Source organism: Doryrhamphus excisus, linkage group LG21 (genome assembly GCF_037039965.1).
Source record: "Doryrhamphus excisus strain RoL-2023G ecotype Guam linkage group LG21, RoL_Dexc_Guam_v1.1, whole genome shotgun sequence".
Classification (NCBI taxonomy): domain Eukaryota; kingdom Metazoa; phylum Chordata; class Actinopteri; order Syngnathiformes; family Syngnathidae; genus Doryrhamphus; species Doryrhamphus excisus.
In genome coordinates, this window is record NC_136377.1 from 2,596,662 (window position 1) to 2,623,910 (window position 27,249).

The following is a 27,249-nucleotide window of genomic DNA, read 5'->3' on the forward strand; positions in this document are numbered from 1 at the left end:
TTTGGAGTCGCCAATTAACCTAGCATGTTTTTGGAATGTGGGAGGAAACCGAAGTACCCGGAGAAAACCCACGCATGCACGGGGAGAACATGCAAACTCCACACAGAGATGGTCGAGGGTGGAATCGAACCCTGGTCCTCCTAGCTGTGAGGTCTGCACGCTAACCACTCGACCGGTACATTATTTAAAAAAAAAACCCAAAAAACCTTAAACTGTATTATGGAAAGCAGGAAGTGAACAAATGTAACAGTTACTGATTGTAAAAGTACCAGATGGAGGGGTAGGATTTACTTTGGTATGTCACAATAAAATAAAATAAAATAATTAAAAATAATAAAAATTAAAAATTAAATTAAAATTAAATTAAAATTAAATTAAAATTAAATTAAAATTAAATTAAAATTAAATTAAAATTAAATTAAAATTAAATTAAAATTAAAAATCTAATCAAATAAAAAAATATATATTAGGAAAGCAGGAAGTGAACAAATGTAACAGTTACTGATTGTAAAAGTACCAGATGGAGAGGTAGGATTTAATAAGCTTTGCTTCTTCCTACTCCTTTTGGACATGTGGAACTGTGAACTGATTATGTGATGCATTCAATTGTAATCTGATGCATGTTCAAATGAAATTCAACCATTACTATTACCATTTTCCACCTGGAAACCTAGGAAATACGAAATACATGTCCCGGTTTTCGATACGTGACACGCAAACTACAACTCTATAAGGTTTGATTGCTTCCTGTCACAGATGGGCGATGGCGGTTGAGGGTCGAGGGGGGGTTGATGCGTCTGGAGCTGGTTGATGTGTTAGAACTGTCAGCCTTAACGATCTGCGTCGCCGCAGCTGGAGGATTTTTTTTTTTTTTTTTTTTTGGAGGTGCATGTCACGCAACACTTATTGCACCAGCTGGTGTGGTGTGCACCGGCACCTTTGGGTTTTGGGGGACACTGGGTTGGGGGGGAGTGGTGAGGCGTACGGGTGTGTAAAATCTCTAGGAGGGGAGGGCACCCATGTGATGATGTGTGATTCTTTTTCAGATTCTTTTTGCCAGATGGACAGGCAAAATCCCCTACGAATCGACTTGTTGATCGTGATTGATAGGTTTGGCAACCCCGGTGTTTACAAAAATAAAACCCAACTCAAAGTATATTTGGGTCAGGAGACAACATAATGCATATTATATCCGACATGTCGCACTTTTCAGAGCCTATTGGCTGGGGTGAAGGTTGCAGTAGCACGCGTCTAGACACTGCTGTTGATCGATGGCACGACGGAGAATTGTCAGACGATACTTTAGTGACACAATGGACGGAATGGAATCTCACGCTAGATCAGAAGTTACCTGATCCACTTCCTGGAAAAAATACTCAAGAGCCACTGGAGAAACTCATGGCGTTTTGTGTCTCAAATAGATTTTGATGTTTGTGAGTATTTCAACCGGGCTGCACGGAGGTCTAGTGGTTAGCGCGCAGACCTCACAGCTTGGAAACCAGGGTTCAATTCCACCCTCGGCCATCTCTGTGTGGCGTTTGCATGTTCTTCCCGTGCATGCGTGGGTTTTCTCCGGTTTCCTCCCACATTCCAAAAACATGCTAGGTTAATTAGCGACTCCAAATTGTCCATAGGTATGAATGTGAGTGTGAATGGTTGTTTGTCTATATGTACCCCGCCTCTCGCCTGATGACAGCTGGGATAGGCTCCAGCATCCCCGCGACCCTCATGAGGATAAGCAGTAGAAAATGAATGAATGAATGAATTAATTTGTGCTTGTTATGAGACCCTTTAAAGCCTGCAATAAAAGCCTGTTGTTCTGGCGATCAAGTCTGGTGATTGTGTCGGACCAAACATCACAGTAACATTACTGACACCTAGTGACCAATGTAGGATACAACTTCAACGGCCGATATCAGCAGGTAGGGAGGGAGGTCTGAACTCACCACATCAACAAACTGTAAGGAGTGTAAGCTAGTGGCTAGCTAGCTGGTGGCAGCTTTTAGCCTCCATAACCTCCATAACATCTCGGAACCTTCGTGGGGACATTCCGGGCTGTAACATCGAGTGTCTTGTTATTATTATCATTGTAATATTATTATTGTTATTACCATTATTAACATTATTGTTATAATCTTTATCATTATTACCATTATTATTATCACCATTATTATAATCATCATTAATATTACCATTTTCATCATTATAGTTTTACAATTTTTTTTTTTAAATATTATTTAATTTTACAGACTTCATTGCTTCTTGTTGAAGTTGAAGGGATTAATGACGCTAACCAAAGTTCCACTGCACTGCATGGAAATACTTAGACCACGTGAGCATCGATAATTAAAAAGGTGTAGCTATATAAAAGCTTTCATACCAAAACATTAACCCATACCAAAACATAGACCGCGACTGAAGGCACGCCCGGCATTTTCTCATTCAAGCCCAACAAAGCCGTGTGTTTTAGCTACGCTTCATCACTCTCCAAAAGACCTTGACGGTATGTAGGCTATGTCAAATCATGGTGGACTTTTTATTCCCAACATTTAGCGCTGAAGATTTTAAAAATATGGGTCAATGGTATGAAAAAAACGTACAAAAAGGGCATACTTCAATCTTCCAAATCATGCAACGTTCCGCTTACACGACACCGAAAGTGGTGCATTTGCAACGGGCTGCATTCCGCAACCACCTATTAGGCTTCCATAAAAAATACAAAAAATAAAAAAACGCTACTGTTTAATGTCGAAAACTGCAGCGCAAACTGAAGCTAAAAAGATTTTAATGGTGGTGTAAAAGTCAATTCCAAGAATAATAGCATACTTTAGATGCTCTGTAGTGATTATGCAGCTCGTGTTATCCATAATTGAACATGATAACTGCACGTCGGCCGCAAAACCACACATGCAGAGAAAATAGAGGGATAAGCCGAGAGAGGTTGAGCCTCAACATTGTCTTCAAATGTTATAAAATCGCTATTAATAAGATTATTGCATGTTACAACTGCACCAAACTTGCTCTGTTCTATTGTGGAGTTGCATCATCACCGATGATATGGGGCTCTGAAGTGGAAAAAAAACATAAGACGTATAAGACGTATTAAAAATGTATAAATATGTTTTTGGTAGTGAATGGGAGTACAAAATATAACAAAAAATTTTTTTTTTTTATTAAAAAAATATTTATTAGGAAAGCAGGAAGTGAACAAAATATATTATTATTATTTTTTTTAATTAAAAAAATATATTAGGAAGACAGTTTAAGACAGTCGTAAAAGCAAGCTAACAGGCTAACAACGGTCAGTGTTGACGAGGCGTTGCTTAGCAACCGCAACTATGCAGGGATCCAAGGGGAAGGGTTCACCCGGCAGAAAAAAAAAACAAACAAAAAAAACTTATTTAGGAAAGCAGGAAGTGAACAAATGTAACAGTTACTGATTGTAAAAGTACCAGATGGAGGGGTAGGATTTAATAAGCTTTGCTTCTTCCTACTCCTTTTGGACATGTGGAACTGTGAACTGATTATGTGATGCATTCAATTGTAATCTGATGCATGTTCAAATGAAATAAAACCATTACCATTACCATTGAATGTATCGCAACTGGACCATCTTCGTGCGGAATTCACTCCACTCCTCATGTGTTGCATTCTTGTCAAGACGTATTTGGCTTGGTTAAAAGCATCTGCGGCAGTGGTGCCTTCACTTGTTTTTTATAAGTCTAATGGATTTACTTCAAATTATAACACAATACAAACACTCACAATGTTAACAAAAGGGGGAATCTGCACAGCAGTGTGGACTAATGTTTTACGGGTCCATGCACCACACCAAATGGAGATTGGTAATACCGACGGGAATTGCGAAAGGTGCCAGGTGGCGTAATAAGGACAAAGATCGAGGAACACACCGGTGTAAAAAAAACTGTTTCCATGGCAGTAAAAAGCCGAGAGAACATGTGGGAATCCACTGGAGGTCTGAAGAGTTGAGTAATTTTCTCTTTAAATGGCGTGGAGCCATGTTGAAAAGGAAAGACTGGCTGGAATAAAAAAAGTGTGTGACAAAGAAAAAGGTGGAAAACAAAACAGGAGCGTTGACCCTGTATTGAATTCCACTTCTTGTTCAATAAACCATGTAGACACGGCACACTGATCCAAAAGCTACACACTGGTCAAACAATCACAGCAGCATTTCCCTCTGCATCACATTGGACGTTAAAAAGGCGCCGTCTGCCTTGGTTGACGTTCAGCCTACTTCCTGCTCAGACCTTTTTCGGCTGCATTTGAGTACATTTTCCGGTCTTGTCTTATTAATATATTACAAGTCTGTGTTCTTAATGTAGAATATTATTTATTATTATTATTATATATTATTTCCATGTGCTTGTGTGTCTGTTTTCTTTGTCTACCAACAGTCAGCAAGCGGGTTGACTCTATGCATTGGTTTCAGCACCTTGGCACGTTTGTAGCGTAGAACAACGGCATGAATGGAGTGAGACCTTCTGCCGGTCATACGGTCTCTTTGTCTGGGTGGGTGTAGGCGGGGGCTGCTTAGCATGCACACAGACTGCAGAAGAGTGTAACATAGTAGAAATTCATTCATTTTCTACCGCTTGGCCAGCCAATCACCCAAGGGCACATATAGACAAACAACCATTCACACTCTATGGCTACGTGCTACCGGATGATGACAAACAGGGAGTGCAGGCACTCTATGGTGAGTTTTACATCATAGCGGTGATGGAACCCACTACAGAATACTCTCCGCGTCAGTTTGTGGTCTTATAGAAATATATGAATTCATTAAAAGAAAGTGGTCAGGAGAAATTCCCGTATAAAAACATGGGCTACTGTACCCACACACACAAACTTATTTATATCTTAAATGACTTATTTACTATCATTATGTCTACTATATTGGGGAATATGAGGGTAAAGGTGACTATAGGGGTGTTAGTTAATGTTTAGAGGGCTCTACTAATGTTCATTCATTCATTCATTTTATACCGCATATCCTCACGAGGGTCGCGGGGGGTGCCGGAGCCTATCCCAGCTGTCTTCGGGCGAGAGGCGGGGTACACCCTGGACTGGTGGCCAGCCAATCACAGGGCACATATAGACAAACAACCATTCACACTCACATTCATACCTATGGACAATTTGGAGTCAAAAATTGTCAACCCACCAAAAATCTCAAGAGGTCAACAGTCTGACACACTGTGTCATCTTTCAAAGAACACATATATAACACAGCACTAAATTCATCACACAGCAACTTAACACTCAAGTGATTCATTCATTAATTCATTCATTTTAGTGCCACTTATCCTCACAAGGGTCGCGGGGGTGCTGGAGCCTATCCCAGCCGTCTTCGGGCGAGAAGCGGGGTACACCCTGGACTGGTGGCCAGCCAATCACAGGGCACATTATAGACAAACAACCATTCACACTCACATTCATACCTATGGACAATTTGGAGTCAAAAAAATTGGGAGTCAAAAATTGTCAACCCATCGAAAATCTCAAGAGGTCAACAGTCTGACACACTGTGTCATCTTTCAAAGAACACATTACTAACAGCACTGAATTCATCACACAGCAACTTAACACTCAAATGACTCATTCATTCATTTTACTACCACTTATCCTCCACTAGGGTCGCGGGGGTGCTGGAGCCTATCCCAGCTGTCTTCGGGGGAGAGGCGGGGTACACCCTGGACTGGTGGCCAGCCAATCACAGGGCACATATAGACAAACAACCATTCACACTCACATTCATATCTATGGACAATTTGGAGTCGCTAATTAACCTAGCATGTTTTTGGAATGTGGGAGGAAACCGGATTACCCGGAGAAAACTCCACACAGAGATGGCCGAGGGTGGGATTGAACTCGGGTCTCCTAGCTGTGAAGTCGGTAATAAGAAATTAAATGAGTAAATTGCAATATATTATCATACCGTATATTTTTTCATTGTACTTTTCTTTAAGGTAATATTAAAATCTTGCCACAAATACATACCACTTTGTCTTCCTTCTGGTTGTCGGAGGACAGCAAGCTCCATTCGATATCGAGCGGCCCCGAATCTGCAGGGTCTAAAGTGAACAGGCATTCCAGTTTGACGCTTTGACCACTGGCTTTCTCGATGGACGTCGGCCCTGTGGAAATGATCTCCAGTCCGACAGCCGAACCTGTACAGATAAACAACGGGGGAGGGAAAGTTAACGGTTTGAACGAGATTTAGCCGTTAGCATCGATTCATTCCTGACGCTGATGAGGAACGGTTAATAAAAATTGCAAATCGGACAAAAAAGGAGACCGGCGAGCTGTCAAATGTTTTGGTTCAGGGAATGTTGCACTCATAAAATAAATATGCCTACATCTCGTTGTAGCAGCAAAGTACCTCTTAAAATATGCATAATGTGAAAAAAAACACAGTAATAGAGTAGAGCCTAGCTTAGCGGAGCGAAGGGTGATAACCGGGGATTTTAACCCTTCTCACGCTGAGCGGACTCTTAAGCATTTATACTTGAATAAACATAATTTCCCTATGACATCAACTCGGATGTGATTTTTTTTTTTTTTTTTTTTAAATTCAGGAAGCGATTTAAAGGATTCCCAGTAAGGACGGGGGGGGGGGGGGGGCACAGAGAATGGAGATGTCATATGCTGCCTCAACACATTAAAATCCTTTTGACAGTCATCCACCTTTGAGTCAGCAGGAGACGGCTTAAAAAAAAAAAAACGCCCCCCCCTAACCTCCCTGTCAATATGTCACAAGGTGTAACAAATATAATTAAGAAGAAAAAACAAACAGATGTCAACTCAATTGTCTGCAGGTAAAAGTGAGCATTTCTCCTTCATCCTCACCGAAGGAGCGATTAAAAAAAAAAACCAATTCACCATTCAAGCAGCATTTCAAGGCATCTGCATCCTACTGAGCTCCGTTACAAAGACAGATGGAGGAGACAAACACGCAGAAGTAATTAAAAATAATTGCAACAGGAGCTAAAACTGTGAACTCCTCATCAACTGGCAAAATTAGCATATTCTTTCTGGAAGGATTTCTATTTTGATGGAGAAAGATTCCCATCAAAAACAAACAAGAAAGTGTGAATCTTCCCAAACGTAAGCAGATGCGCGATTGCTGCTCAAGCGGCAAATCGGCAAAATTTGACTTTTGAACATTTGGCGCCGTGGTAATCTTTGAAACTATATGATCCGCGCACACGGAGTTCTGTTTTATTAATGTGACAACATGTCAGGTGACAGACGCGACGGGGTTAGGGGGTGGGGGTTGGGGTCTCAGCGTGGTAGTAGGCAGCAAACAACCATTCACACTCACATTCATACCTATGGACAATTTGGAGTCCAAAAAAATTGGGAGTCAAAAATTGTCAACCCATCGAAAATCTCAAGAGGTCAACAGTCTGACACACTGTGTCATCTTTCAAAGAACACATTACTAACAGCACTGAATTCATCACACAGCAACTTAACACTCAAGTGATTCATTCATTTTACTACCATTTATCCTCACTAGGGTCGTGGGGGTGCTGGAACCTATCCCAGCTGTCTTTGGGCGAGAGGCGGGGTACACCCTGGACTCGTCTCCAGAAGTAATTAAAATAATTGCAACAGGAGCTAAAACTGTGAACTCATCAACTGGCAAAATTAGCATATTCTTTCTGGAAGGATTTCTATTTTGATAGAGAAAGATTCCCATCAAAAACAAACAAGAAAGTGTGAATCTTCCCAAACATAAGCAGATGTGCGATTGCTGCTCAAGCGGCAATCGGCAAAATTTGACTTTTGGCGCCGTTGAACATTTGGCGCCGTGGTAATCTTTGAAACTATATGAGCCGCGCGCAACGAGTTCTGTTTTATTAATGTGACAGCATGTCAGGTGACAGACGCGACGGGGGTTGGGGTGGGGTGGGGGTTGGGGTTTCTCAGCGTGGTAGTATGCAGCAGTCTTGGTTGTTTCCATTCATTCATTTACATAGCGCAGCGTGAGCAAGGTCAAGGTGACTGTCAGCCTATCAAATATGCAAATGAGCTGCTGTGGATGAAGCAATTTCGGGAAAAACATTGCATGTGACATCCAGATGCAAAGTTATCTTGTGTAATATGTTGGAATCTATTCAACGATGGAGGATTGAACCAGCAACCGACCACTCGACAGAATCAAATGCGGCAGTAATGTTGGAATATAAAAATCTCTGAGCGTCACCAAAAACGTATTCATATTCATACACAAGTGTGGGCAGCACCGGAGGCAAGGTGGGTGAAGTGTCTTGCCCAAGGACACAATGACAGTGACTGGGGTGGAGGGACTGGCAACGTTCTGGTTTCTGGACGACATGCTCTGGTACCTCCTGAAATAAAGGAAACTAAATACGGACAATGATTGTTGAAAAACAGACATAGTTCGAATTACTACAGGGCTGAGGATCGAACCAGCAACCATCAGGTACGGGTCCGGCAAAATCTGCCACCTGAGCCATGTAAACGTGCAGAATGTTACAGTGGAATTGTGTGAAAAACTACGTCACAAATAGGAAATATTTAGATGTAGTTAGTGTGCGGCATACCCCAGGGGTCAATCTTGGGACCAAAATTGTTCATTTTGTGTATAAATAGTATGCTTAAAATTACTTACATTTATTATTATATTATTTTCAGATGACTGCATTTGTTCAACGGACAAGACACAAGAGCTCACGATAAAAATCAAACATTGAAAATTTGGGGTGTCCAACGTAACATATGCTAACATTTCCAATAACATTGAGGAATAGAGATTACCCGTATTATGCTGTAGGTGAGCAAATCAAACTCTCCTTTTCTGCTAACAGCAAGCTCCAAACTGTCTTGACGTCCCATGAGTTCATTTGTAAACAAACATGGTGTCAATCTTGTGGGACTTCTCACTGTTTCAGAAAAATACTTTTTGCCAAATGCTCTGCTAGCATTCTGCGACAAGGGAGAAAACACTGAGCTTTAACACATCAATCAACACAACCCATCATTGTAGCGTTTGAAAAGTACCTCCAGGTGTACACAAACTACAGTTGAATCTGAATTTAAAAAATAATAAAGTATCAATAAAATGACCATGCTACACTTTTGACTGTTCCGTGCTGTTAGCATATTTGAAGTATTGTGATGAGACAGAGGGAATTGTGTTTGATTCTTATCTATGAAGTCTTGTGTCTCGTCCATTGAACCAAATGCAGTCATCTGAAAATAATAATAATAAATTTAAGTATTTTTACGCATACTATTTACGCACAAAATGAACAATTTTGGTCCCAAGATTGACCCCTGGGGTATGCCGCACACTACATCTAAATATGCCCGCACAACACAAAAAACTATTAGGGGGGCAAACCTTACGAACACACTGCCTCCATGAATCTGAGCTTAGTTACCGGGAGCGAGCAGGAGGAATTTGGGTCGTCATCATGCCACACCCTCTACTCCCACATCCACTCCACCGTCCATCCTGCCAGCCCCACCGGTCTATTTCTCTTCCTGTCCTAGTGGAGTGATTGCTGAGGGCCAACCATCCCCAGACCCCCCAACTCTCTCCGGTGTTACTGATTGTAAACGTACCACTCGCCCCCCTCCACCTTTGTTGGCATACAATGGGGAGTGAATCCTGTCTCCTGGCAACCAATCCCCCGGAGAAGCTCTCTGTGGCGATTAAGAGACGGCATTAAAAAGGAAGGAAGGACAAAGGGAGGGCTTGACTGACAGGAAGTAGTGCAAACTACAGGTTTAGAGCGTGAACATAGGACAGGTTTACGGGAAGTTACTACTGATGCTGTCCCCCTTCCAAAAATATGGGGGGCATTAACAATAAATCCATATAGTGTATATGCTGTTGTTCTTAATGGGATGGGAGAATCTCTCTCTGAGGTGTTTCCATGAGTTGTACTGAGCAGAAGAACACTGGCTGGTGGTTTTAATTACCAGGAAGAGGATAGGAGGATTTGTGGTAGGCTAATGCTTAAATAGTCATGTTAGACTCACTCAAAAAAAAAAAAAAAATATATATATATATATACACACACATACTATACTATATACTATAAAGTATATATACACATATACTATAAAAGTATATACTATATACATATATACATACTATAAAGTATATATACACTATATATATATATATATACACACACACACACAAACACACTATAAAGTATATATATACAGACACACATACACATACTATAAAGTATATATACACTATATATATATATATATATATACACACACTATAAAGTATATATATATAAACACACTCTACAAAGTATATATACACACTATATATATATACACACATACTATATATATATATTATAGACATACATACAATAAAGTATAAATAAACTATATATATACACACATACTAAATATATATATATATATATACACACACACACTATATATATATAGATATATACACATACTATATTATATATATATATATATTATAGACATACATACAATAAAGTATATATACACTATATATATATATATATATATACACCCACACACATACACATACATACACCCACACACATACTATATACATATATACATACTATATTATATATATATATATATATATATACACATATATACATACTATATTATATATACACACATACTATATATATATACACACACACACACACATACATACATAATATATATATATATTATATATATATATTGTACGACATAACCATGGACTCTAACTTTGTACTCATTTCTATAAAATAATTATTGAAATTGTTTATTTTGTTCATTACTATTTTGAACTACATTATTATTTAACAATTAATTTCCTGTGCATTCATATTACTCTAAAAACAGGCATCACATTCAACTTACACATAGTACCATTGGACTAAAATCGGTCAGGTAACACCTCAACAAAAAGAGAAAGTCCCGAGCAGCCCACCACCACAGCTTCAAAAAAATCCTTGGGGGAAAACCTGAGTAGGATCCGTAAAATGAGGACACAACAAAAGCATTTCACTCAAGTGGCTGGAAACAATCCCAAACCAAAAAAGGCCTTGAAGGGAGGGTAAACATATTACTGAATAGGAAATGAGTTTGTATTAACATTAGATTAGTGATTCATTGCGGTAAAAATTGCGGTCTTGGGGGCGGCAGACGTGAGTAAATTCAACAGCTCGGGAACCCTCGCATCACAAACGGTTACGCCGGTACCAGAACATCAATTATCTCGCACACGAGAACGATAACTTCTTAACTTGGTCGCCGCTCGGAACAAAGTCTCCGTATCGTCCATCCGAGTACACAGAACAGAATTCAAAAGCAATGCGTGTACCCTAAAACGCCTCGGTACTGCGACTCGCTGTTATTTCACCGACATTCCCAGTCATTTAGTGTTGGCACAGGGATGGCGAAGAAGCCATCGTGCTGTAATTCAGCCTGAAAGCTCTACTTGTGCAACACAGTACCGCCATCAATTACCAAGCGAGTATGACCTAAAGCCTCTTTTTGACATAAGTGAACATTAAATGTTGAACGGGTGACAAATGACAGGCTCTTTAATTTGCTGCGTGGACATTTGACAGCTTTTAAAGCCAGCCTGCGGGGCGTGTTTTGGTTCCATTGCCGTGGACATCCGCAGGAAAAAAAAAATATGTTGCCTGCATCCACACACACACATACACACACACACACATATCGTCAGCGAGCGTAACATTAATTCTGAGACCCCGGCACTTGTGTATTAAACAATTTATGATTTCCCCGCAGCGGCTGCTACAATAAACCGTGATTAAAACGGGGATGACTTAATTAAATTCATGCATTCAAATGAGTTGCAATCCCACCATCCCAGTTAACAAAAACTGATGGTGCTGAACAATTGAGACAACAAAGGGAACTGAAGGAGATGATGAGGGAGGGAGAAAAGGAAAGGGGGACAAATTCCCACGGGCAATTATTCTTTAATAGTCGCTTCATCGGGAAGGCGGCGAGTCGACATTGCATCGTGGTTGACGCGGCATGCGTAGAGATGGAATTGGCTTTCATACCGATACCAGATATATGATTTTTATAGGTTATCACTATAAAAACCTTCGGTCTCGGGCTGATACTGACACTTGGGGGCATGATACCTGGCCTGATACCAGACAAACCATGTGATGATCTTATTATCACATACTACAGTATTAATTGGCCCTGTACCCTAGAAACCGCCCATGAATGATACGGGAAAAGGCCGAAATGATACTGTGTCAAAGCCCAGGGCAGTGATACTGATAAAATATAGAGTTTAACCATGTCCAGTATCAGCCCCCGTAGCTGTCCACTCTGGTATCGTGCCCGTGAAACAACCAATCACAGAACAGCGCACAAGCGTTTGTTTTGCTGCCGTCTGTGCTCTGACAACACGGTTGACACTCCCGGGAAAATAGCAAACAGAATATTAGAAATGGAACGTTTTACAGTAAACCTCGGATATATCGGACTCGGATATATCGGAAATTCGCTCACAACGGACAGATAAAAAAAGAACCAATTTTTCTGTAATGCATTTCCAATAAAAATTCATTGCATATATCGGATTTTTTTATAACGGATTTTGCCTATTTCGGACAAAATCTCCAGTCCCGTTCCAATTTCCCTCGCATATATATCGGATGGCCGCATCGTGGCCTTTGATCCATCTTCACAGCCAAAGCTGAAGATTATAACATTTTTGTATGAATTACAGACATGTACATGAGCATGTACAACGAAATGAAAAAAAAATTCTCAAATCTGTAGAAATGCCTTCTTGTTGCTATTAGCGAAGTTTAGAAACCAAACGATAAAAAAAAAATAATAATAATAATATTTTATCAACAGTCTTATCTTATCAATGTCTGACAATTAAAGTTCCATTAATCAAGTTTGGGTTTTTTGGTGACTGGAGAAGCAGTAGGCACTAAGCACTCGTGTGCTGTTCTCTGATTGGTTGTTTCACGGGCACGATAGCTGGACAGCTACGGGGGCTGATACTGGACATGGTTAAAAACTCTATATTTTATAAGTATCACTGAACCCTGGGCTTTGACACAGTATCATTTCGGCCTTTTCCCGTATCATTCATGGGCGGTTTCTAGGGTACAGGGACAAGTAATACTGTAGTATGTGATAATGTCCAGAACTTCATTACAAATACCGATTCATCAACATCCGTATAAAAACTACTTAAGTAAAACTATGAAATTCTGGACTTCTGGACATGGTCTCTCCAGACACAGGATTTTATATTGGAGGGGGGAGACTTTGCCTGTCTCAACAATGCCCCCATCCCCCAAAACAAATGCAGCGTCTGATAAAGGCCGGGGCCCCTGCCGGCTCTCCAACCCCCGGCTTTTGCTCGGGCTAAGGCACAATGCATATACTGTGATAAGGAGGCAGCAATGCTAATCACGGTATGATTTATTTGATCCCGTGCTGATTTTGGTAAGTTTACCCGGTCGGAAAGTCTCGACCAGTTCAGTTTTAAGAGAAGATGAAACAATACCAACAAAAAAAGTTTGGTGTTACATGAAGTGAAATAAGTACATTGTACTCATTGTACTACAAACATTGTATATGGTCTTCAAACCCGACAATATGCCATAACATATTCACAAGATAACAAAAGGAGTGGCTGAAGAACAAGGCGTGGCCTCGCCAGTCTCCGGACTTGAATCCTATAGATAAATCTACACAGATGCCAAGCGACAGCCTCTAAACCTGTAGGATTTTAAGAGTATCTAAACACCACCAAGTACTACAAACAGCTCAAATAATTCATAACCTTTATCTTGTTTATTTTGTTTTCATTGTTTCTCCAATGAACGGCATGGCGGTCGAGTAGTTAGCGCGCAGACCAGGGTTCAATTCCACCCTCGGCCATCTCTGTGTGGAGTTTGCATGTTCTCCCTGTGCATGCGTGGGTTTTCCTCCCACATTCCAAAAACATGCTTGGTTAATTGGCGACTCCAAAGGTATGAATGTGAGTGTGAATGGTTGTTTGTCTATATGTGAGCTGGGATAGGCTCCAGCACCCCTGCGACCCTAGTGAGGATAAGTGTCAGTAAAATGAATGAATTAATCATTTGAGTGTTAAGTTGCTGTGTGATGAATTTAGCGCTGTTAGTAATGTGTTCTTTGAAAGGTGACAAAGTGTGTCAGACTGTTGACCTCTTGAGATTTTCGATGGGTTGCCAATTTTTGACACCAATTTTTTTGACTCCAGATTGTTCATAGGTATGAATGTGAGTGTGAATGGTTGTTTGTCTATATGTGCCCTGTGATTGGCTGGCCACCAGTCCAGGGTGTACCCCGCCTCTCACCCGAAGACAGCTGGGATAGGCTCCAGCACCCCCCCTCCACAGAAAATGAATGAATGAATGTTTCTCCAATAAAATAAACCTAGCAACATATCTTAGTTAGTACAATCACACAAAAAACTTCAACTCCGGTATTTGAAACTGAAAAATACACTACTGCACTTAAATTAACTTAAAAAAAAACTCTCTCCCTGCAGAACTCTCAGGTTCCGCAGCCTTCATCATGCATGCTTTAACAAACTCACCGTCGGAACGCGGCTTTGATGCTAGCGCTATTTTGCTAACAATTAGGTAGCAGGCTTTCACTGCCGCTTCACTGACCTGTTGGCTGTTTCATCAGACGCACCGGCGATTCATTTATCTTCTCCCTCAGCCTTGCAAGCTGTTGTTTTTTTTTTTTCCCGCCACGATGAGTCATAGCGGTATTGAATATTATATTCTTTGAGCACGGAAACTTGCACGCACACCGAGCACACACACACACACACACACACACAGGTTTGTATGCAGATACAAAGCAATGGTGTGGACACTAGTGACTAGTGATTGCAAACATTTTTGGGGTCACAATAGATAACACTAGCCACGTATACATGGACCCAAATATTCCAATAGCCACGTATACATGGACCCAAATATTCCAATAGCCACGTATACATGGACCCAAATATTCCAATAGCCACGTATACATGGACCCAAATATTCCAATAGCCACGTATACATGGACCCAAATATTCCAATAGCCACGTATACATGGACCCAAATATTCCAATAGCCACGTATACATGGACCCAAATATTCCAATAGCCACGTATACATGGACCCAAATATTCCAATAGCCACGTATACATGGACCCAAATATTCCAATAGCCACGTATACATGGACCCAAATATTCCAATAGCCACGTATACATGGACCCAAATATTCCAATTGCATTTGGTTTAAATAATGGAACGTAAAGAATGTAACCTTTGTATGCACCTCATTCCCAAAGAAAAGTGCCAATCCGAATGAATATATAATCGGATTCACGGGGGTGGAATATTCCTTTCCCCAATCCGATTGAGGTATCTTGTACCCGCTCAAACGGAAAGTTGTCAGGATGCGTTCTTTTTCCTGGTGTTTTTCTTCTTCTGTTGTTTATTGGCGGTTGGCAAGCAGCTTTCGTGTGCATTAGCGCCACCTGTGGAACAGAATCTAAACCCTTCAATACTTTATTCATAAAAATAAAATATATATCTATATAAAACATGTCCCGAGTTTAAATTATAAAATATTAGCAAGATTGAATTTGATCTTTTCCTGTTTAAATTTATCCCGGGTGTGTTCTTTCGGTGCATGCTCAGATATGATGTAACACACAGCTCCAAACGTTCTTCCGTATTAAAAATGGCGGCCAGCAATCGGCACTGGACTGCTAAGGAAAGTTTGTTTTTGATCCAAACAAAAAAATTCAAGACCGGACGAACGAAAAACTCGAGTTAAGTCTGAGTTATTCCAACAAGTGAAAGAAAAACTCAAGGAAGTCGATATCACGTGATGTTGATGTTTACGTTTTACCGCGCATGCCCTATTGACTATTCTGTTGGGATTATAGCGCCGCATGTAGACAAGAGATTGGAATATTCCTTTCCATGTATACCATTGCTTTCGGAAAGGTCATTTGGAAAGATTCCATTCATAAAGAGGAAAACTTTTAATGTAAACGTGGCTAAAATGACCGTATTTCCCGGACTGTAAGTCACTTCGGGGTATAAGTTGCATCGGCCAAAAATGCACAATGAAGAAAAAAAATCGATATAGGACTACAAGTCGCATATTTTAATCTCACTGTACAATGTTCACGATTGATACTTCCATCATATAGAAACCACGAGAATTCACATGCAACATTCGGTCACATATGACGCACTCTGTGATAAGAAACTACATCCTGATAAAACAAGTGCCGGGCACGTACTTGACATAAAATGAAAAAAAAAAGTCTGGCGAATGTCTTCCCCCGTCACGTACAGTGTACAGTACACACTGTACGCTAGCAACACAAGTCAAGAGAGGTGGATTATTGGCTGCAATGCCAGACAGCAGACAGCTGAAGGTAAATTATTTACATGATTTCATCTTGATGTCAACAAAGGTGTTGAAAACGCTAATGTCAAGCATCCGGCATCCGTACCCTGCAGTACTCAGGCTACTAAGCTAAAGCGGAAATGAAGCATGCGGATAGGACGCTATGAGTTCTGTGGGAAAACAATTGCAGACTGAATCATGGAATTTGCCAATAGAAACAGAATCTACGGTATTTTCTATACGGTATTTCTCCGGCGGAATCTCATTCGGGGGCGGCACGGCGGTGGAGTGGCTAGCGCGCAGACCTCACAGCTAGGAGACCAGGGTTCAATTCCACCCTCGACCATCTCTGTGTGGAGTTTGCATGTTCTCCCCCGTGCATGCGTGGGTTTTCTCCGGGTACTTCCGGTTTTCCTCCCACATTCCAAAATCCATGCTAGGTTAATTAGCGACTCCAAATTGTCCAGAGGTATGAATGTGAGTGTGAATGGTTGTTTGTCTATATGTGAGCTGGGATAGGCTCCAGCACCCCTGCGACCCTAGTGAGGATAAGTGGCAGTAAAATTAATGAATGAATGTATCATTTGAGTGTTAAGTTGCTGTGTGATGAATTTAGCGCTGCGTTATATATGTGTTCTTTGAAAGATGACAAAGTGTGTCAGACTCTTGACCTCTTGAGATTTTCGATGGGTTGACAATTTTTGACTCAAATTTTTTTTTGACTCCAGATTGTCCATAGGTATGAATGTGAGTGTGAATGGTTGTTTGTCTACATGTCAGCCCTGTGATTGGCTGGCCACCAGTCCAGGGTGTACCCCGCCTCTCGCCCAAAGACAGCTGGGATAGGCTCCAGCAACCCCGGTAGAAAATGAATGAATCTCATTCGGAACACTAACCGGTCCCCGGGGTGTTTTAGGATGGCCACTGACGTTGTACAAGTTCTGAGTGAAACCTCAACTTCAACTTCCGGCCTACAAAATAAGAGTTGTGTTCACCACATCCTGTCTCGTTGTGTAAACAAGTGCGTTATAAAACACATCTTACATTAATAACGCAATTAGAATTACATTGGTAACCAGGATTTTGAGGATTTTGTAGCAAAATGCGCAGAAAATGTAGGAAAGCTGCGCAAAATTGGTGTATACCAATGACGTATACCACAGTATGCTGGTAAAATAAGTATAAAAAGTAAAAAAAAAAAAAAGTCGTCATACAGTCATCTATTTTCCATGAAGTGTCAAAGCATGTATACGTAAAAGGACCGAATGCATTAAAAGACTTGCTCACACCGTGTCCTCCAGGGTCTAGTCTATAATTAGAGACCTTGAGGACATTGTGGAATGATACTGTTACGACCACTGGTAGAAAATAGTGTGTAAATCCGGGCTTTCGTTATGAAAATAAATCCCCTGTTTCAGAATTCAGAGTTGGCTGACTTGCTTTGGAATTGGGCTCGATTTCAAATCTCATCAGGAGCCATTAGTTTTTCAGTGTACAGAGACGAGCAAATTGGAAGCTTCCCGATAGGTAGTAATAAAGCATAAAAACATATTTTGGGGAGTTAAAGTAGTTAACGTGTCGATTTCTCCACCTCTTTCTTCATCCCGACACCAGCTGTTATGAAATCTGTTGCTGCATTCGAAATTCCCAGGAGGGCTGGAATGTTTCAATTTGGGCTGACAAACAACACTCTTGTCGTCGCTCCAGCCCCGTTCCATTTGTTAGCCAAATTCATTCATTCATTCTACTGCTTTTTCCTCACGAGGGTCGTGGGGGGTGCTGGAGCCTATCCCAGCTGTTTTCAGGCGAGAGGCGGGGTACACCCTGGAGTGGTGGCCAGCCGATCACAGGGCACATATAGACATTCATTCATTTTCTACCGCTTTTTCCTCACGAGGGTCGCGGTGGGTGCTGGAGCCTATCCCAGCTGTCTTCGGGCAAGAGGCGGGGTACACCCTGGAATGGTGGCCAGCCAATCACAGGGCACATATAGACATTCATTCATTCATTTTCTACCGCTTATTCTCACAAGGGTCGTGGGGGTGCTGGAGCCTATCCCAGCTGTTTTCAGGCGAGAGGCGGGGTACACCCTGGAGTGGTGGCCAGCCAATCACAGGGCACATATAGACATTCATTAATTAATTTTCTACCGCTTATTCTCACAAGGGTCGTGGGGGTGCTGGAGCCTATCCCAGCTGTTTTCAGGCGAGAGGCGGGGTACACCCTGGAGTGGTGGCCAGCCAATCACAGGGCACATATAGACATTCATTAATTCATTCATTCATTCATTCATTTTCTACCGCTTTTTCCTCACAAGGGTCGCGGGGGTGCTGGAGCCTATCCCAACTGTCTTTAGGCAAGAGGCGGGGTACATCCTGGACTGGTGGCCAGCCAATCACAGGGCACATATAGACATTGTTAGCCAAATGTGATTCACATTTTTTTTTGCAGAATCATGCAGGCCAACAGTGTGCATTTTATGCCCGAAGCGTTCTGTCAAAGGCAATAACGCGTTCACGTAATTTCATTGAAAAGATCGGTTTACTGCTGAAACCCCCCCCCTCCCCGGGGGGACACGGGAAGCGATGGTACTTTGTAATATCTACTTAAAAACATCCATTCCTTTTCAAATGCATTCATGGCATCCCTTCTCTCCAAACACTCTAATTCTGCCAAAAAGCATTTCCGCTAGCCAGAGTGAGGCTCCGAGTGAAAACGTTCCAACACAGACTCTCCTTCCTGTCCTCTGCATGGAGAGCGAGACACTCGAACAGGACATCGAGATAAGAACAGCGTTAACAGATAAGATGGATAATCCGTTTTTTTTTTGTTTTTTTTTGTCTTTTGTATTTTATCTCGACACAACCAGGATTCCAAAACCAGATATTCTGAAGTTCGCTCAAGAGCTTCTTGAAGGCCAAATCGGTAAACACACCTGGGTGATGAACACTGCAGGACGCTCCAGGCGCCAGCTGTCAGTTGTTGTTATAGCTTAACAAGGGGCCGCTGGGTTTTATGCATGCCTCCAGCTCCCACTCTCGGGGCTCAGACATGAGGAGGAGAGCCATGCAAAAAAAAAACCAAAAAAAAACGAATACTTCACATACAACATTAAGTGACAAGATGCAATTGGGGAATGTTAAAAATAACCTTGCTGCGCTAGTTTAAGATATCTCAAACAAAGTGGCAATCCGGTGACACCGCCGAGACGTTTATTCTGCACGTCGGTGCTTCTCGGGGAAGGCGTAAGATGATTTGTTTTTCAGCAAGAAGTCTGGAAAACTGAGATAAATGTAAAAAAAAAAAGCCCATTAAAAGATGCAGAGCTTTTGGTGCTCAGGGATTTTCCAGACATTCCGTCCACTGAGGTCATTTGAGAAATTTCGTTTTTCCACATTCCATTTTTTTTTAACCATTTACACAAATTTTTTACCAACATAGAGTGTGTACGTTTGTGACAGTAAATAAACGGATCGTAAAATCCTTACAGTACATTTGTTGACGCAATAAATCATTGGTCGAGTTTGCCCCGGACGTACTAGCTTGGTCTTTTTAATGCAATGTTAGCCTAGCCTCGCATTGCTACATCAACAAACCATCACGCCCGTGCTTGTGGTTAAGGAAGAAGTACCGGCACCCTAAAACACAACTCATACAGCTAAAGCTGCACACACACACAAACCGGCGCTAGCATCTAGCTAGCTTCCATTCGTGCATTGTAAATTGAGTTTGAGACCCCTGGTTTAGATGACCACCAGGACTCGAGCCTGCCAAGAACTGCTGGACGACGATGGTCACTGTCCACGGTGAAGCCGGTTTTTACATAGCCATTGACTTCAAGGGGGAGGGTGGCCGGCGAATACTGGACTTTGCAGCGGCCCACGTGGACCAACGAGATTTTTTTTGTTTTTTTTTTAGTAGTGCATATCATATGCTTTTACGCTACGTTAGACAAATGAAGGCGGACTGAATGACCTGACATTTGCCTTCTTCCACCGCATTCATAGGTGACAATGTGTCATGTTTTTTAATGAGCTACGTGAGCTAAAAATGGCTCCTTCAACAGCTGCTTCACCCACTCCTTTCTCCTCCTCCCACATGCCCCCCCCCCACACACACACTTCCTTATGCCGCCTCTTTCGGAGTCTTAATATTTTTCAAGATTAGACAAACAATTAAGGCTAATATTCTTAGGAAGCAAGAGCGAGGGTTTTCCTGCTGAAGGAGACGATGCAATTATCTTTCCATAACTCGGCTCTTGGAAGGAATGGCCGACAATGTGATGCAGGCAATATTAAATGTAAGGCTCATTTTTCCGATGGGAGTTGAAAGTGGCAACAAAAGATATGCCGTGAGTACACATTGTCAAATCTGTAATGTTTAATAATCAGATATTTATGTTTCAAGCCTAAACCCACTTTTTTAAAAAAAAGTTTATGACTATGAATTTTGGCATTTTGTACCGCTTATAGGCTGGAGCCTATCCCAGCTGTATTCAGCCAAGAGGCGGGGTACACCCTGGACTGGTGGCCAGCCAATCATAGGGCACATGCAGTCATCGAAACAGTCTGACACACTGTGTCATCTTTCAAACACATTACTAACAGCACTAAATTCATCACACAGCAACTTAACACTCAAGTGATTCATTCATTCATTTTACTACCACTTTGGAGTCACCAATTAACCAGTGGCTAATAGTCTAAAAATAAAGCAGTCATTTCAAGAAATGCTGCAAATGTTAGACAGTATGAATGGCCTGTCACAAACGGCAATTCGGCAAAAAAGTGCAATAATTCCTTTACTATATCATGATATGGTATCATAATTTTTGGACTATGAATATTAATATATTTTGTGCCCGTATTCAACTATAAAACAGTATTTCATTCATTAATTAATTTTCTACCGCTTATCCTCACGAGGGTTGCGGGGGTGCTGGAGCCTATCCCAGCTGTCTTCAGGTGAGAGGCGGGGTACGTCCTGGACTGGACATCTGCCAGCCAATCACACGGCACATATAGACAAACAACCATTCACACTCACATTCATACCTATGGACAATTTGGAGTCGCTAATTAACCTAGCATGTTTTTGGAATGTGGGAGGAAACCGGAGTACCCGGAGAACATGCAAACTCCACACAGAGATGGCCGAGGGTGGAATTGAACGCGGGTCTCCGAGTTGTGAGGTCTGCGTGCTAACCACTCAACTCGACTGCAAATTATCCATAGGTATGAATGTGAGTGTGAATGGTTGTTTGTCTAGTATATGTGCCCTGTGATTGGCTGGCAACCAGGCGCCCCAAGACAGCTGGGATAGGCTCCAGCAGTTTTCATTTAATGTACTGTGTTTGGCTTTGTATAATGCATATAAAACTAATGTTTACATTTTTGGTTGTCTGGAACGGATTAATTGGACTTACAGTATTTCTTATGGATGGAAAAAACGGATTCAGTTTTGTAGCGAGGCGCCACTGTAAAATGTTGCCAATATCTACGTATCAGCAGCCAACAAAGAAGTCTTGCTCCCTACCTGCCAGAAAGGAATGGGCTCTGAATACAGAGTGGCTCCTCAGCCATTAACCGGACTGAGAAACAGGCACTACTATTAATCATTTCAACTCATTTTGTCGTAGCCAGCAATTTGTTCGTTGAGTAATTCTGAAATGAAACGAGGGGACAGCGAGGGAAGAAGTCAAGATAAAGCCGGGATCAGCGTTTCACAATTCAATATCGTTTAACAGGATTTTGGCACTGGGCGCTGAAATATTAAGGTCCGGGAGCTGTGAATATTCATGGCCAGTCATTCCCATCCTCAAGATGGTGGAGGTCGAAGCGGTGCTCCCGAGTGTAATCTAATTCCACATGTTCCTGCTTCATTTCCAAGGACGGGGTGAGAGCGAAGCAGCCAACCTGTTTTCCGAGAGGGAAGTAGTGGCGGCGGCGGTGGCGGCGGCGGCTGGGTCACGACCACGGAATATATGACCTCAAGTCATTACGATCTGTGTGGGGCCAATGACAATGGCGCAAGCTGTCCCGTTCGGGCTTCGAGTAATCTCCCCTGTTGCACCCGTGAACCTTGATGGGCTCGATGACATTACACATTCGCTGTCATTTTGAGAAAGTGGCTGCAGTTATTTTGCTATTAAAACATCCTGAACATATAGATATGCTATGTTAAAGGAAAACTGTAATGTAATGTAATGGGATACACCCACTCAATTAAAACGCCTCTAAAAAAAAAACCCTCCCATTAAACCCTCGTTTTAAATAGGTTCCACCCTCGGCCATAAATAAGATGAAAAATAAATAAATCAAGAATAAAGAAAATCAATCAATCAGTAATAAATAAATATAATAATAATAATAAAACAGCAAATAATAAAAACTTAAGAAACAACATATAGTTGGTGGGTAAACAAATTATTTTTTTCAGATTAAAATGAACAAAGCATTATTAGAGCCCTGTAGACATGACAAAACACGACTATAGTCACATCTATACTTTTTTATTTACAACATATTGCGCAACTGCAGGGTCTTGAGCCACATGCTAACTCGCAAACTAGAGCGCTAGCGACCTTAAACGGTAGCCTCCAAGTTATTTCCTTTAAACTTAAATAGCCAAAAACTTACCACTTCCACACGGATAGGGAGGATAACTATTAACAGTTATTTAACCTTTAACATGAACATTAATCAAACGTATTAATAATTTTTTTTCTGGGTACATGATACCATACAGCATCCATATCAAACTTGCGCGGGGCCGCAGTAGCATTAAACTTTCATATCAAGGCGGGGGCCTCAAAGTAGTGTCCTGCGGACCACACTTGGCCCGCGTGCCGCGTGTTTGAGACCCCTGATCTATGTCATCCCCTTGGTTAATATGCGAGTCACGTTATGCAAATTAAACAATGTTGCCGGTTTTTTTTGCTGTTTTTTTAATGTGCTTTTTTCGCTGCCTTATATTAGCTGTTTTCATGTCTCGCATAAGGAGAAAAGCGTTTAGTGTCGGAAATAACAGGATTGTTTTTTTTCCCTACTGTAAAGAGCGCATATGCATTGGAAAGGGGGAGGGTAGCTTTTTAAAACAAACAGCATTAGAAAGCACACATACACACACACACAAAGTAAATTCACAGGACCTGTGTGTCTGTTTTGAAAAGGTAACCAAGCAACCGGCTCTTGGCCAGGTCCTTCACTCATACCCTTATCAGGTAACGGCACTCTGCGTCTGCGCCATTTCCTCAGGTTTCTGTTTTCCCGAGGTCACTGACATTGTTCGGCGGGCAGACAGAGCGGACACCTGCTGTAATCGTGGCAGGGGAATAGAAGGACAGCTTTATATATATACGAGGAGTTCAGAGGGGGGGGGGGGGGGTGGGAAAACCTGAATGTTTGCGTAAGGTGTTAGATGATGACAGAACCTTCGGTGGCTGAGATTGACCGATTCTCGCCCACAGTTTGATCGCTCGGGGGTTGCCATTTGAGAAAAATTCACAATGTCACGTTTCGAAATGTGAAACGATTCCGTGGATTCGACTTAACGAGCTGGACTCGAGCAAACCCCAAGAGGGTTGTTGACATCGGCGAGCTGCGCTTCCCTTGGTTCTCACCGCTCGCTCCTCCCACCCACCAGCGCTACCGGGAAGTTACGGGACGAGCGATCACATTAACTTTACTAATGAGTCTGACCTAGCCTTAATACACCACAAGTTTTGGTACGTTTCGGTTGCGGCCCTCGATTTCAAGGTTGCGGTTCGGTTCCTTGTCCATAAACTGTTGATTTAAGCCAGAACATTATTGCAGGTTCTTACAACGGGTTCAATAATTCCTCATAAATATACTTTTACAGACATTAGCCACGCAAAGAGTCTTGACCCAGTCATGATGAGCGATATATATCACTATATTGACAGTTACTATGGTACCCATTATGTCATTGTATGGTCATATCACCTTGTACTTTAGTACGAGGTACATTATTTTAAAAAACACACACAAAAAAACATTAAACTGTATTATGGAAAGCAGGAAGTGAACAAATGTAACAGTTACTGATTGTAAAAGTACCAAATAGAGGGGTAGAATTTAATAAGCTTTGCTTCTTCCTACTCCTTTTGGACATGTGGAACTGTGAACTGATTATGTGATGCGTTCAATTGTAATCTGATGCATGTTCAAATGAAATTAAACCATTACCATTATCAAATTACCAACGTCACTTCTCTCATTTTTGTCTTAAATTTGGCTTATGTAGTCAACTGTATTGGGTAAGACGGGTATAAAGGTGACTATAGGGGTGCTAGTTCTGGGCTCTAATGATGCTAATACTGAGCTCCAACTACGAAAACATTGCATTTACAAATAAGGACTCCTACTTCCCAGTGGAAATTCACTTATCACGGTTGGGTCTGGAAGCAACTAACCGCGATATACGAGGGCAAGATTGTTTCCTAGTACAACACTGTTCATATTGATAATATAGTGATAATATAGTCATATTTGTTAACGGTCAGCAGCCTTTACATACAGTACTTCATGTTCTATACCCTGTACATTCAATGCAGAGCTTCAACTAATGATTATTTTCTTTGTCGGTTGATCTGAAAAGTTTCAACCAAACACAGAGTCAATGGTTTGATCCGCAACATATCAGAAAAGGAGGCAAAAATGACCATCGCTTTTTTTCGAAAATCAAAGATGATGCATGGGAAGATTTTTCTTTGACCTGAAACATAAAGATAATTTGTCTGCCGTCGTGGATGACTAAGGAAGTGAACTGAAACCAAAAAACGCTTACATTTTTAGATCAATAAATGATTAATCGCAAACGAAAATAAGTGTGGATGAATTGGATAATCGATTAAAAGATATCAGTAAGGAAAAACACATATTCTATTGTATTTTCATAGTATAATGTGCCTCATAGACCATTACATAAATTTTGTCAACCATCCACCCTTATAAACAATTAATATGAATTTTTTTGTGTTTCTGTGTGTTTACTGAACTTTGTCTCGTCCCGAGTTGAACCGCACAAAGAAAATAGAGCAGAACCCCCCCCCCCGTGTTATTTCGCCATTAAAGAGCAATTCACAGATATTGTTTACTCCTAAAAAGGGCGACAATGCCAAAAGAATGCTACGACTTCGACAGACACTGTTCTTGTCTGCTGGAGTGGAACATTGCCCAAATGACGAGGCCAACGCTGCCATTAGGATGGTAATGAGCCTCAACCAGCGTGAACACATTGTGAGCCGTTAAACAAAAGAAGGATAAAAAAAAAAAGAAACTTGCGACCTAAGTATTGTACTAGGGTACAGAAGGCGACTTCGGGGGTATCCAATTTTAAAATCTCAAAATATTCCGCAATCTTAGTTTCAGGTTTGGTTTTTGTTTAAGGTGGGAGGAGTTACGTGATAGTTTCATTGTAAATTCCAACACACTGGAGGCCACACCCATACACTCGGGAGTGTAATAATGTTTTTAAATCTATTAAAGCAAGTTGTAGTCGGCAACAATCTGGAAAACACCTTAATGTTTTTAAACAATGTATGCAATCCTGTTATGAAAGTGCTTGAAAATTTACATATTCAATTGTTCATTTAAATATTCACAAAATAAACAACAATGGTTAAGGGTTGTGAATTTCCGGTTTGTGTAGTAAAGGTCATTAGATAAGTACACACAGGAAACACAAACAAAGTGTGTTTTTATTATACTTGTTTTAAAAGCACATCTAGCAACTACTCGTAAGATAATAACACACGATACCATTATGACACTACTATACCACAACTCGTTTTAAATACCATCAAATTCACACAGTATAAAAACAAACAATAATGAATAACAACCCGAATACTTTCACTGCCAGCCGTAAACTAATCAATTTGTCGTAAATACAACAATACCAAATCTGACCTGAAATCTGATTTTATTGAGTTTGGAGAGCTCGTTTCTCTTTATGCTAGCTTTCCAAAACTGACCTTGGACAGGAGTTAGCCTCAGTTTCTTCAAATGTGTTTTTCTTAACCCACACATCAACTTCTGTGTACATTTTACGGTTTACGAAGGTGTTACGAAGATAAATATAAAGTTAACAGCACTTAGATTTCCTTAATAAAAAGAAGTTTCCGTGTTGTCGCTACTGGTTAGCGTTATAGTAACATGGCGAGGATGACCACTCGGTGAGAAGGAAGCCGAAATCATAATAGGACTCAAAGTAGGATTAAATGCCGGAAAACTTACCTCCCAAAAGACTCAATAGCACACAGCCCAGCCAAGCGTTCGATACCTCCATCCCCGCTTCAGTTTATTCTAAGTCCTTTGAGGCGAAACTTGCTGGGGAAAACTTGTGGTGTGTTCGAACAGGGGGGGAAAAAGCGGCAGCACGGCTCAAGCCAAGCATCCAGACTAGTCCACTCCTCCTCATGCGCCGCTCTGCAGGTGCACGGATAGCCGCAGGGTGTCACGTGACGTATGGTCAACTTTAAGTAGATACAGTAGCGCCATCTGGCGGAAACAAACCTCCACTGCTGATGTAGCTTTTCACTTACCGGTGGACTGTGTTGGGACAATTCCAAGGGCTCGTGACTGACAGGGGCCAGAATAAATTGATAGAACAATTTTGTTGTGATTTGTTGTGATTTCCTTTTTAAATATGATCAGTACACGATCAAAATCATCTATTGTATTTGGTAGTAACACCTAAATATCCCCATTGACCAAAAGTAAACTTCTACATTATTTGAGTACACCCATTAGCTACATGAAATGGTT

The 27,249-nt window shown here is 41.3% G+C and overlaps 1 protein-coding gene across 1 annotated transcript in view; it reads right to left on the reverse strand.

Moving 5' to 3' along the window:
• Positions 1–26,897, reverse strand: part of cxadr (CXADR Ig-like cell adhesion molecule) — a 47,019-nt gene extending 20,122 nt beyond the window's left edge. The window contains exons 1-2 of the mRNA XM_058086261.2: positions 26,719–26,897; positions 6,022–6,191 (exon numbers count right to left, since the gene is read on the reverse strand). Of these exons, the coding sequence (XP_057942244.2) occupies positions 6,022–6,191; positions 26,719–26,770 (222 nt within the window). The 5' untranslated portion in view covers positions 26,771–26,897. The remainder of the gene's footprint in view (positions 1–6,021; positions 6,192–26,718) is intronic.
• Between the last annotated feature and the right edge of the window lie 352 nt (positions 26,898–27,249).